Source organism: Pituophis catenifer, unplaced genomic scaffold, assembly GCF_029215685.1.
Source record: "Pituophis catenifer annectens isolate HBS135680 unplaced genomic scaffold, rPitCat1.0.hap2 SCAF_7, whole genome shotgun sequence".
Taxonomy (NCBI): Eukaryota; Metazoa; Chordata; class Lepidosauria; order Squamata; family Colubridae; genus Pituophis; species Pituophis catenifer.
The window spans coordinates 42027902-42041964 of NW_027256887.1; the positions used below are offsets into that span (position 1 = coordinate 42027902).

General features: G+C 40.7%; 1 protein-coding gene across 1 annotated transcript in view; it reads left to right on the forward strand.

The window, feature by feature from the left end:
- The first annotated feature begins 850 nt into the window (after positions 1 to 850).
- The window catches only part of SRGAP1 (SLIT-ROBO Rho GTPase activating protein 1), a 155693-nt gene continuing 142480 nt past the window's right edge, over positions 851 to 14063 (forward strand). The window contains exon 1 of the mRNA XM_070946667.1: positions 851 to 1677. Within this exon, the coding sequence (XP_070802768.1) occupies positions 1611 to 1677 (67 nt within the window). The 5' untranslated portion in view covers positions 851 to 1610. The remainder of the gene's footprint in view (positions 1678 to 14063) is intronic.

Consider the following 14063-nt stretch of genomic DNA (forward strand, 5'->3'; position numbering starts at 1 on the left):
TACTATCTATATTTCGCAAGCCGAGGGCCTTCTCCGTGGCATTTATTCCTTCGCCTTCGGATCTGGACCGCGCGCGTGTCTTCCACAAAGATGGGTGTGGTTACTTCTTATACTTCCAGGCGCATTCGTGGAAGATATATAGATGCGTGCGCACATCTATACATTATTTCTCGGTGTAAGATCATCACAATACTCTGTAGTTTCCCCTCTAATAGCTATTTAGTAGGATTCTTAAAAGGGACGGGATGGCGGAGGCACCTAGAAGATGAACACGGTTTTCAAGCGAACACAAGGAAACAATGCTCTGGCGATCTTGCGACAAGGTTGCAGACGTGATCTCCAAACTAAGCAACCGCCCTTCTCTTTCCTCCTCCTCAGGCAGAACCGCATTTACTTTCCACGCCGGGACCGAGCGCTTTCCGACACCTTATCTTCGCCCAGCACTCCTTTCCCCAGCACAGCCCCGCTCACCAGATGCTCGCCGGGAGAGGGAAGAGGACAGGCGCCGCGCGGCTCAACTGCCGTCCCTCCCCCTCTGCAGCTGCTTTGAGTCCCGCTCAGGAGCAGCAGCGCGTTTAGCAAAGCCGGCGTTTAAGCACAGCCTCCAGCGTCAGCCTGGGCACAGGCCGCTCGCTTCTTCACCCCGGGAGGCACTCGGCAACCTCGCTCGCTACGTCCCGCCTTCTGCTCTCTGCCATTGGGCGGCAGAAGAACTGGCGTAGTTGCCGTTGGCTACTAGAGACGTCGCTCTGCACAGGGAGGGGAAAGAACTCGATAGGCACTTGGTCGCCGCTGGGCAGGAGGCTAAAGTCTTTCTCCTTGCTTGAGCGCCTTCGGATGGGCTGCTGGTCTCCTTTCTCCTTTCCCGTTTCAGGCCAACAGCTGCGGGAAGCGGCGGCAAAGCGGTGGGCTCAGTTAAAGGCTTGGCGGCGGCACCAGCTGGAGGAGGCGAGGCGAGTGGGAGCAGGCGAAGGAAAGGGCGAAGCGAGAACTTTGTTGGGAGGGCGAGGCTGCTGGCTTATCCGGGAGACGCTTTGAGGGGCTGCTGGAGGTTGAGTTAGACGGCGCCTCGCCCAGGTCTCTTGGGAGCGGGTCGCCTGCGTAGCTCTCGCTCTCCGGGAGGAGGCGACAACAACGATAGCAGCTGCCGACAGTTCATCGAGTGCCGCCGGACGCGCCGGACACTAGCCGAGCACCACCCGGGATCCATCCCTTCTCCTCGCCCGAGGCAAGCGATGCTTCCAGGGAACACTCGACGGTTCCAGTGACTTAATCGAAGCTTCGGAGAAGGGCAACCGCGGTACGGAGCGAAAGGAGGCGAACGGGGCCCCGCCTTGTGCTGCTCTCTTCCCCCCAATCCTTATTGCTGGAGAATGGTGCCCGCCCCGGGATTAGTTTAAAGCCGCCTCTTCAGCCCCTCTTTTGTGGAGGTGAGCTGAAGGGACCTACGCCAGCTACTCCGAGAACCGGCAGGCTCTGGCGTGGGACGCGTTGCTTAGTGCCGCGCCTAACCCAGCCGATCCCCCTTTCTCTGTGGGAAAGCGATAATCCTGTAATCCCAACTCCGGAGTCTTCTCTAGCAGTGTAAAACGAAAAAAATCGTCTGGATAATGTCATCCTCAAGCAGATTCAAGAAGGACAAAGAGATCGTAGCCGAGTACGAAAGTCAAGTGAAAGGTAAAAAAGCCGGGGTGGGTCAGGATGCCCGTAGTTTGTTTCTCTTTATTCCTCCATCGCTACCATCACCTGTTTGGTTGCGCTTCCCTTACCTTTTAGTGCCGAGGACAGATTGAAAATCCGTCCTTCCGGATTAATCAACCGGAAAAAGATAGCCACGGTCTGATCTGTGTACACAGATACTAGTGTGGATTACAATCTTGGCACTCTTGAGATAAATTGCATTGATTGGAAAGGATGACAAGAAAATCCACGCTTGTATCACTGAAACTGTTGATGGACTGTAGTAATATTGCTGTTGATGTGGCAGCTGTTGGGGTAAAATTAAATCGTTTTAAATGATAAGTGCTCCAACTTCCAGGAGACAATAACCCGGGAGTCAACCAGTTGATCAGTCAGTCTCTGAGGAAAGTGAATGGATGGGACATTGGTAAGCAAGCCTTTATAGACTTACCAGCCATCTTTATAACTCTTCCTGAGCAGAAATCTGGAAGAGAAGTTTAATTTTTTAAAAAGTTAGTTATGCACTTATAATAATTGCAATGCGACTGAGCAAAGTGTATGAACTTGTCTAGTTACCCTAAATTCTTTTGGACATTGATTTGATGAAAGGAAGGTTGTTGCTCGTTCACATCTGCTATATATATTCAATTCACTTTTCATTCAATCTATCAGGGCTGTTCAAAATACTTTTTTAAAATCAACCCTATTAGAGCCAAAGAGAACCACAGTGGTTTGATCATTTCATATGTTTTTCTTCAGTTATTACCTTTTTCATGTTACAAAAATTATATTTGAAGAACTCTTACTTTTTATTCTATTTTCTGTTCTTCCATATACCATATAGCCTTCAAGAAAAAGGCTAATGGAAATAAAATCTTCCAGCTACTTAACTGGAGTTCAAAGAATAGAAAAAAATAGACATGCAGTAGTAACATTTAAAAATACAATATGTATGACTTGATTTGCTCACAAAATATACTTGGTATACAAGTTGAGATGTTCATTCTTTTACAAATGGAGCTGTAAGCTGCGGAACTTTAAATGTTTTTGTTTTTAGGAGTAAACAAGTTAATGTTGAAAACCAAATAAATTATCAGTATTGTTGTAAACACATTGTGTTTTCTGGGTTTGCCTTGTCCTCCATCAAACAATTACAGAAAGCTTCTTTTCAGGAAAAATAGGTCAAAAAGGTGATGGTGATGGGAAGTTCAGACTTCATGAGTTATCACATGAAATCTTGTTTAACCAGTTTCATTTCTGAATCTCTAGTAATATCAACAGTTTTTATTGTCTTTGTATGAAGATTTTATTAAGTAAAACTTCCACATATTAGTTTAATTCTTAATTTGGTAAATTTTGGACTCTTTTGCATTGTATTTGGTTCATAGTACTTCATAGTTGATATTTCATAAATCCTTTTCCCCCTTTCACATCTCTTATTAAAGGATCCAAGATGGTGGTCATTTTGAATTTATATGACTGTTAATCCAGAGTTATCTAGCATGTCTGTGGAGTATTGAAATGGTGCAGTAGAGGCTCTTGATATCTAAGGTTTTGAATTCAAATTGGATTTTATTAAGGACTTTGTTCTTTCAGTCTACTTCATCTCATTCTGTTCATTCTGCCTTTTCCCCCTCTATAATTCCCTCACTAATATAAGCTTCTAATTAAAAACATAAATGCACATGTAACATATAAACCCTCTTTGTATAACTATTAATAGACCCGCAAGATTCAATTAAAAACTTGTGATGAAATGCTGAAAATTCTTTAGCAACCTGTATTCTTTTAAACTCCTGCATTGTTTGTAGTAAGGTCTCTGCATGGTTTGTCTTCTTTTGTTAAGATTTTTAAAAAAGTTTCTTGTATTCATCCAGCAAAACTAACAACAAAATTCAGAGCAAAATCCTCTTTAGATTATTCAGTAAATGTTTGTTTGGTTAGGTTTAGATGTTTTTAAAATATTTCATTTCTAATTTAACTGAATCTCCTGAAATGTCACTGAATTATCTTAGTCTGAAATAACCCTTTCTTCATTTTATAGAGCAGCTTCACCTCCACCAAATCTTTTGTTGGAAGATACTTTCTTTGGCACTCTTTAAAAGTACATAATGCTTGTTTCTCTAATGTTTCCTCTGGACACAATTAGACTTGACAGGATGAGTTGTCGTAGAAAAACCTTGTTGCTAATGAGTCAGTTTTATGGAAGCTTTATCTTTTTTTTTCATCAGTTCAAATGGTGATCTTTCTGTGATAGAATGAGTAATTTAATCCTCAATAGAGTTTCGTGAAGTAGTGTTAGAATGAGGCTAATTGTTAACTATTACATTTCTTTTATTCTTTCTATCAATATTTATATCCTTAGATGAATAAATAAATATTTTTGTGTTTTACCCCATTGTGACAGAAATATTTTTCCATTACAAATGAAGCAAGCTGCATCTTATCAGTTGCTATTTTATGTATTAGTGTCTCTTGAAAAAAAGCAAGAACGAAATGAACTGAATTGCTTTGTTTATAGGCCATTTGAAGTAATACTCTACCATTATTTGTTTATCAAAAATCCATTAGGCCTAAAACAAGATTCTCTTGTGTACTATTATAATATTCTACTGGAGATAATGGGATATCAAATATTTCTGAGATCACCTCTTGAAATTTAGGTGCTTCCTTAATGTACTTGTCCATTTATGGTCATCAGTAGTTTTTCTGGCTCATTGTTTAGTCAAATTTAATTACTGTGGCTTGTAAAGAGGCTGGTAGTATTCAGGGGACAGTTTATTTATTTATTTATTTGTAAAATTTATTGGCCACCCATCTTACCTCAGGGTAACTCTGGGCGGCTTACAGTCATAGTTGATGTAACTAACATATATGTTCAGAGTTACTGTATAGCATGGAAATATTTTGAGATTTTATTTAATATCAACAAATATTCTTCAAGAATGCTCTCCATTCTAAAGGCAAGATGAATTACTATTCCATCCATATATTCCATAACATTTCTAGAAATATTGCAATTATCAAGAAGATATTAAGAATGAAAATCAAGAGTTCATTTATTTGCGAATCTTTGGAATTGTACAATTCCAAATTGTACAATTCAGTCTCCAAATTTTGAATAATGTAATTTATATAGTTTCTATCCTGTCCCATTCATAAAATTCTGGATTGCTGAAAAAAATAATAAAACTATGATTATAATAACAGTCAGTAGAAACCACCAGATTACTCATTAAACATATCATTAAAAGAGAATTAGAAGTAAAATTAAATTAACTAGATCCCTTATGTTCTATAATTCTGAAATAAAAGAAAAAACACAAGGCACAAATATCTACAATAGCACAGTGCTGGCACTTGAACCTCAAACACATGGTGGGAGTGCACCATCTTTATCATCTTTTCTAACCATTAAGAATGTTGGAACTATCTGGGTTTCGTGGAACAATCTGTTCCATTATTGAAAAGATCTTCTAGATCATCAATCCCCTCATGTTCCAAATTGGGAGAGCTGAATCTCGCCCTCTGAGATCAAACACACAGAATAGGGCAAATTTGATTCAGAGAAGATGGTGGTCCTGCCGATAACTTGGACCCAAGCAATGAAAAACTTTATAATCATAACTGTCAGTTTGAATTTTTCTAAAAGTATATTGGTAGCCAATGCAGCTCCCACAATACTGTCTAGGTGTTGGTATGAACAAAATATCCTTTAGCCACACTCTCTACCTGCTGATCAAGTAGGAGGGTCCTAGAGAACTCCCAAATTGTGGAGCTGCTTTTGTGGGACGTATGATCTTATCCAGAGCTATTATTGGAGTCACCAATAAATCAGTTGGTTTCTGGACGACAAACAATTTCATTTCATTGGATTCAGTTTAGCTTGTTTCCTCCCATCCACTTCAGATCTTTTAGGCATGGTAGAAAGACATCCAGGCTTGCTTGACCTAGATATAGGGCTTCACCTGCATACTGATAATATCTCACCCTGAACTGATAGATGATCTTTTCCAGTGGTTTTGTTTAGATGTTAACAACATGGGGAGAAAGCAGAGATCTGGAACTACTTTTTAAAGGAGTAGAGCTACTGTCTTGATACCCAAACACTTGCAGTCCAGAGAGATAGTATGTTTGGTGACATCTCTACCAAGAGGACTAGAACCTGATTGCTTTAGTCCAGGGTGTCAAACTCAATTTTATTGAGGGCCACATTAGCATTATTGTTGCCCTCAAAAGGCCAGTTGGGTGTACAGGTATAGTCCTTGACTTATGACTATAATTGAGCCCAAAATTTCTATTGTTAAGTGAGACATTTGTTAAGTGAATTTTGCCCCATTTTATGACCTTTCTTGCCACAGTTGTTAAGTGAATCACTGCTGTTGATAAGTTGGTAACCCGGTTGTTAAGTGAATCTGGCTTCCCCATTTTATTTTGCTTATCAAAAGGTTGCAAAAGGGGATCACATGACCTTGGGACACAGCAACAGTCATAAATATGAATCAGTTGCCAAGTGTCTGAATTTTGATTATTTGAACATGGGGATGCTGCAAAGGCTGTGTGAAAAATGGTCATAAGTCATTTTTTTCAGTGGTGTTGTAACTTTGAATAGTCACTAAGTGAACTGTTGTAAGTCAAGAACTATCTGTATACAGCCCTGGGCCTAAATTCCAAAATTAAGGTTCTGCATCACCCCCTAGATTAAAATAATTCTTCCAGGCTTTTGCATAATCTAAACAACAAATTGGGGAGAGGGAGGTTTAATTAATCCACCCATTTCTTTTCTGAGAAAAAGCCAAATTGCATTACAAATTTGTCCTAATGTTGCCATTTTAATTTGTGGTAGCCTTATGGGAAGTCAAAGTGATGGGTTGCATACACATTCCTGGATGTTGTGATGCATACTCTGACAATTCTCCCATGGATTTTAATTTTTTAAAAAAATCAATTTTAACCAAAAGGGGAAAAAGCCCTTCAAGCATTTCAGCTTTCCATAGAAAGCTTAGGACTAATTCAATATACGAACTGTATACTGATGTCTGGAGGTGATAAAATGACTTGTGAAAATGTGAGGGATCAGACATTGCAAGCAAACACAATTGAAAAGTTGTAACAGCAACTATAGAGGGGCTCTAGACGGGATTTAGCCCAGAACTGGTCTCAAAATAAACTACCTCACACAATTGCTGCTAAGGTAACAGTCTTATGCTATTAAGAGGGCAGGTGGGGTGAAGTTGCAGCATTTTAAATATAATAAATAGACTCAACAATACAACCCTTTAGAGAAATGACGAGAGTTGAGATGACAATGCCTTAATGAAGAGTCTTCTTTTTCATTCAGGGCATCAAATCCCACATGAGATAACGGTCAGAACGAGAACTGAACCCGCCTTTTGATCAGGCTCCTGCCTGGCTTCCCGCACTCTTACAGCCTCCTCTGCAAAATGGGAAGTGCAGTAACCTCAACTCTGCAACCCAGGAGTCAGTTCGAAGGACCAAATGCACCTGGTCGGATAGACTCGTAAAGCCCAGCCGACAAGAAAGTGAAGCCCGTCCCCCTCCTGCTAAGTGCGCCACTGCTGTAGTGAGCACAGAAAGCACCACTGAGGAAATGCCTGAAAGCTGACAGGCAGGTGGTGATGGCGGCCTCTGTGGCACCCCATGCCAAACTCTGAAAGCCCGCTGCCCACCTCTGCTCCTCCCATTCGCTCAACTGATTCTGCCACGATGCTTCCATTGTGGGCACAGCAACTCCCGGCGACTGTTGTATCCGGCTGGTGCCTTCTCTCCTCCTCCTTCCTTCTCCCTCCCCTTTTCCCATAAAAACTACTGTGGCTACCCAGCCCTCAAGCTCGCGGGGCACCAGGACCCTGCAGCCCAGCCCTGGCCCCCTTCCCCTCCAGGCTCACGGGCTTCCTGGGCTGGAGGAGAGTGGAGGGGTGATGGGGCTTCTGTTGGACAGGGCTGCTACTGCTGGTGGTCTAGCCGCCACGGGTGTGTGAGGTGAGGAACTTGGTGGGATGGGGGTGGCCTGGCTGTGAAGCCCTGAGGTTCACAAGTGCAGTGCAGGCAGGGCGAAGCCAAGCATGGCTTATTGGATGCCCTGGCCTGGGCTCACATCCAGCTCACATCCAATATGTATATATTGTAAACAGTACTGCTAAATTTTTAATTAAGGCAATTGAGCTAAGAACCTGACACATCAAACAAATTGGGGTTCTCTTCAAAGGACATTCATTTATCTGGTTGGCCGACTCCTTGTATTACCACACATGTATTTTATCACGTATTCTGGATCTAAATTATGTACCCTGTTTTCCCCAAAATAAGACATCCCCTGATAATAAGCCTAATCGGGCTTTTGAGCGCATGGCAATAAGGCCAAGTGCTTATTTCAGGATTCAAAAAAATATAAGACAGGGTCTTATTTTCGGGGAAACACGGTATTTTCTTTTATCTTATTGATAAGGTCACAAGACCAAAACTATTTTATTTTAAGAGAAGAATGAATGAATCACTACCTTTCAGGGCAATAATTATTAGTTCCTCCCTTAAGAAAGCACTATCTGGCTCTTGAATCTTCAAATGCAGGTACAGTACTTACAGTACTTACAGTAGAGTACTTACAGGTAAATCCAATCACCTATGGAGCAAAGTATCTGATTATCACTAGGTTTGTTGCATGATATTTGTTACTCTGCTTTCCCAGCCTTTGAATTATAGCTGCTGGTGCACATAAAATTCTGTTGGCAGATCTCGAATAGGGTTTATCTGCTGTGCTCTGCCAACGGCATTGGTCGCATTGGTAGATGATCTCTGGAGGGCTTGGGACAGGGGTTGCTCCTCTGTTCTAGCCCTGTTAGACCTCTCAGCGGCTTTTGATACCATCGACCATGGTATCATGCTGCACCAGTTGGAAGAGTTGGGGATGGGGGGCACCGTGTTACGGTGGTTCTCCTTTCTCTCAGACCAGTCGCAGTTCGTGTTGGCAGGGGGGCAGAGGTTGACCTCGAGGCCTCTTATATGTGGAGTGCCTCAGGGGTTGGTCCTCTCGACCCTTCTGTTCAACATTTATGTGAAGCTGCTGGGCGAGATCATCCGTGGCTTTGGGGTGAAGTACCATCAGTACACTGATGACCCCCAGCTGTACATCTCCACCCCAGGCCACCCCAACGATGCCCTTGAAGTGATGTCCCAGTGCCTGGAGGCTGTGCGGATCTGGATGGGGAGGAACAGGCTCAAGCTCAACCCTTCCAAGACTGAGTGGCTGTGGTTCCCGGCATCCCGATATAGTCAGTTGACTCCATCACTGACTATCGGGAGTGAGTCTTTGGCCCACGCGGAGAGGGCGCGCAATCTGGGACTCCTCCTGGATACGCAGCTGTCCTTGGAGGAACATCTGACGGCTGTAGCCAGGGGGACCTTCTGTCAGGTTCGCCTGATTCGTCAGTTGCGGCCCTTTCTTGATCGGGATTCCCTGTGCACAGTCACTCATGCCCTCGTCACCTCTCGCCTGGACTACTGCAATGCTCTCTACATGGGGCTCCCCTTGAAGAGCACCCGGAGGCTCCAACTGGTCCAGAATGCGGCCACGCGGGTAGTCACGGGAGCCGCATGGCGCTCCCATACAACACCTCTCCTGCGTGAGCTGCACTGGCTCCCAGTGGTCTTCCGGGTGCACTTCAAGGTGTTGGTTATCACCTTTAAAGCGCACCATGGCATAGGACCTAGTTATCTTCGAGACCGCCTACTGCTACCGATGGCCTCCCATCGACCTGTGCGCTCCCACAGAGAGGGCCTCCTCGGGGTGCCATCAGCCAAACAATGTAGGCTGGTGACCCCCAGGGGGAGGGCCTTCTCTGTGGGGGCACCTACCCTCTGGAATCAGCTGCCCCCAGAGATAAGGAGAATCCAAGACCTCGGTGCCTTCCGCCGTGCCCTTAAAACCTTCTTTTTCCAGCAAGCCGGGCTAGCCTAACACTTTTTAAAATGTTTTTAATTGTCTGTTATTGTTTTTAATCATGGGACCAAATTTATATATATCTTTTTGATTGTATTTTAATGTTTGTAGTTTATGTTTTTACTTGGCTGTTCACCGCCCTGAGTCCTCAGGGAGAAGGGTGGTATACAAATTTTAAAATAAATAAATAAATAAATAGGGCATGGTTATAATGCCAACTCTATCGTTCTCAAACAGGATTAAGAAGGCGTAAGATCTTATTGTCAGGGTTCCAAGTAACACCTGCAATGAAAGAAGACTCCGAGGCTTGAAGTTCCTCAAAGTTCCATTTTATTAGAGATGTCATATTTGGACATCTGGGAAAACCCAAATCTGAAAGCTTCCAGGTTTTCCCCACCCAAATGAAAATCCAAATCCCTGCCCAGCATCCACATGTCCATCACATGGCCCAATCAATGCACAATCCCAACTGGAGATGCCTCCCAGTCACACCCCTCTAGGTGCAGGGCAGGATGTCCTTGACTCCCAGAGAAAGAATGTTATTATGGCTATATATCTCCCCAGCTCCATACAGTCCCTCCTCCCAGTTTCCCACAGCACTAAATGTGGCAGGCTGAAGATGGCTGATACAAAAGATGGCTTCCAGGCCTGACACTTATTACATAAAAAGTTGGCATTCACTAACAGCACCCTGAAGCTAAGGTGCCTAGCAGTTCAACAAACAGAATATGGAAGAAGGCAGCTGGATAGAGGAGGAGAACCAGTAACAAATTGCTAATTGCTTTCTTTTAAAATGTGTGTCCTGTCTTCAGTATGAGGAAAAATCACTCTTTTGACTGAAGCCTCTGGTTGAATTTGGGCTGAAATCCTACCATTTGATGGAACCTTAACATGGTGAGTTCTGGTTCTAGCAACATAACTAAAAATTAGGCAGAAACTGTATTAAATCACTGAAGTTGAGTGGTATACTCCTGGGTACAAGAATCGAGGAGATGTCTTTGCCCTGTTCATGCAAGTCAAGCCCCATAGACCAGTCACAATATGTTTTATTAATTAATGCTGTTTTCAGAAAATAAATTACTGTACTTATGAATGTTCAAAGGTTATGCTTCAAATGAGTAAAGAAGTGTTTAGAAGAAACTGGAAACCAAATTGAACATTCAATATAATTTATAGAATAAATTCTCTAAGATCCTAACTTTTGGTATACTTTGTATATTTGAGAGCTTCCTGGAAATATGGGAAAGGCTGCTGTAGCAATAAATACAAATTGGCTGTCAATCTGTGTTTGTTTTGATACTGTTGTGATATGGTGTTTTTAATGTTTGTTAGTTGCCCAGAGTCGTGATATTGATAATGAGCTGCCATAGCAACTTAAATAAATAAATAAATAAGAAGCAATTCAACATTAGAGACAAGACCTGCTCATCTTGACATAAAGAGAACTAAAAGGTTTGTTTCAGAGTTACAGGTATGGAAAATTGAATAATGTTGTAAATTGTAATTACACATCTGGGGGGATAATGGATTATCCCTTGCTCCTCTAGAAAAAACACCACAATTAATTTAATTTTACTTATTTCTCCTATATATCCCACTTTGAGTGAAATCTGAATTTTAAGTATGCGAAATTACACTATTTTCCTCTGGACACATAGAAACAACAGAGTATGTCTTTCTCCAGTGCCTGTATTACAGAGACGTTTGTTCTAGCTTCATAACAGCTTGCTGTTACTGCATAAATACCCAGGACAATTCTATATCTCCTTGCTGATTTCAGATACCAATCCTGCTATAACATACAGGATTGCACAGCAATGCTTATATGTGTCAGATGATTATCTGTGCCATGAACTAGATTTAATATAGTCCATGAACTAAACTCACATCCTGGACATAAACTACTTCAACTCCTCCCCTCAGGACACTGCTATTGGGCACTGCATGTCAAAATAACTTGACAGAGACAGTTTTTTCCCCTCATTAGAGAAGGTGTTCACTCTGCTGAATACCTAATCAGCATAGTATTGTTTTATTTCTAAGTATATTTACCCATGTTGTACGGCTGTAGTATTATTATCCTTCTCATCTTCCCTATTACACCCCTTAGTGGTATCACGTTATGATTATTATTACTCCTTGTGTGTCTAATCACACTTGGCCAAATAAAGTATTATATTTTAATGAGCATCTAGTTCACTATACCAGAGTGCTCTATAATTGGATAGATATAATCTACCCCATACTGACCTTTATCCTTCCCTACACCCATCTAATGCTCTTATATATGAAGGGGTGTGTGTGTGTGTGTATATATAGTTTTTTTGTAGTTCAACTTTTCATAGTTTTGTCAGAAGGTCACAAAAGGTGATCACATGACTCTGTGACACTGCAGCCATCATAAATGTGAGTTATCAAGGATCTGAATGTAAATCATGACCATGGGGATGCTACAATGGATGTAAGTATGAAAAACTGTCATAATGACTTTTTTCAGTGATGATGTAACTTTGAATGGTCACTAAATGAACAGTTGTAAGTCAAGGATTACCTGTATACAGTGCCTGAAGAAAATAAAAATAAAAGAGTATCTTAACCTGAAATATAAAAATGCTTAAAATTAATTCAGTGGTATCAATTCTTTCTTTCTTTCTTTCTTTCTTTCTTTCTTTCTTTCTTTCTTTCTTTCTTTCTTTCTTTCTTTCTTTCCTTCCTTCCTTCCTTCCTTCCTTCCTTCCTTCCTTCCTTCCTTCCTTCCTTCCTTCTTTCTCTCTCTCTCTCTTTCTTTCTTTTTCTTTTTTCCTTCCTTCCTTCCTTCTATCCATCCATCCATTCATCCAGCATAGAGAAGTGGTAAAGAGGTCATTATGTATATTTTATAATAAGGTTTTTATATTTAAACAAGGCACCAAAAGAAAAGTAAGCCCTGTCTTTTAGGCTCTCTTTTTAAAAGTAAATACGGTAAATATTAAATAAATATATGTTAGAATTTCTAAATCGTGTCTCACATAGAAACAAATCATAATATGATCAATGGGAAACTAATCAATCTTAGTTTTCACATTTCACATTTTGTACAATAAGATTCTTTTTAAACAGCTGCTTCATCAATGTAACTTACCATGTATGCTTTTTTAATTCAATGTTTTATGTGGCATTATTTAAATAATAGTAACAGCAGTTTTTTCACAAATTTGTAGTGAACATTCAGAATGTTTTCCTAAAATTATGTGAAACTTGCACAAATAGGAGAAACGGTTGTTTTTGTAGAGAGATGGTGAAAAATAATGAGAATGAACATTAGCCCTAATAATGTTTTTAATATGTAATAGAAAATTACCTTTAGGGCACATTTACTGCTGTTGCTGAGTTGTTTAATCATTTTGATTTTTGAGACTTTACAGACATTGTTTTTCTGGGATGATCTATCAATAACTGCTGCTTTGAATTCTTGTAAACTCATGAGAGTGCCAGAAGTAGTATCTAGCCACCCTGTCTTGTCTTTTGGATTGCTTTTTATTTTTCTAAGAATTAGAGTGTTCTCCAATGACGATTGCCTTCACATTATTTCTTCAAAATATTTAAATATTATCTTCAATATGTGTGCTTGCAGGCTGGTGTTACTTTATCTAGTACTGTTCAATATGTTATTCTTGATGTCAAATTCTCAATGATTTTCTGCGCCAACACAATTGAAAGACAATTTTTTAAATTCAGCCTTTCTGAATAAAAGTGGTCCAACTTGCACTACTCTGTTACCACTGGAAAAACTATGGTTTTGCAATATGTACATTTGCTGTCAATGTAGTGCCTCTATACTTTGATATTTTTTTTGTTCTGTTGTTGCCTTTCTTCAAGAAGCAGAGGTCTCTTTATTTTGGATAGTATTTAAATTTTTTGAGCTCCTCAAAATATAGTATGTTACTACTTCAGTTTAATCTCCACCTGTTTGCATTGCCAGTATTTTTTTAATACTGAGTTGGAGACTGGCATTTACCTTTTCCTTTCAATAATTTTTTTTTTAATGTTTGAATTTGCGGATGTTTCTCCCAAGCAATTTTAATTGTAATTTCTATTCCTTCTAGTCCAGCCTTTCACATGATATATTATGCACTTAAGTTCAATCAATAAGATGATGGTTTATCGCCTTGGCATATTCTTTTCTCTTTGCTTCTTGCTCATCATAAAAATTCTTTAGTGGGCAAATTAGGTTGTCTGATATCCACATGTTTTAAAAAGCTGCCTATAATTTGTTGTGATCTACTGGTAATTAAAAGCTTTCCTATAATAGCTGTCTTTTGGAGACTCCTTGACTTTTTCATTAAAAATGTGATCTCCTGTGTCCCTGTTTCTTTTGCGTTAGATTTCTGTTCTGTGTTTTTTGTACCAACATATAAACACATCGTTTTACCTGATTCCAAGC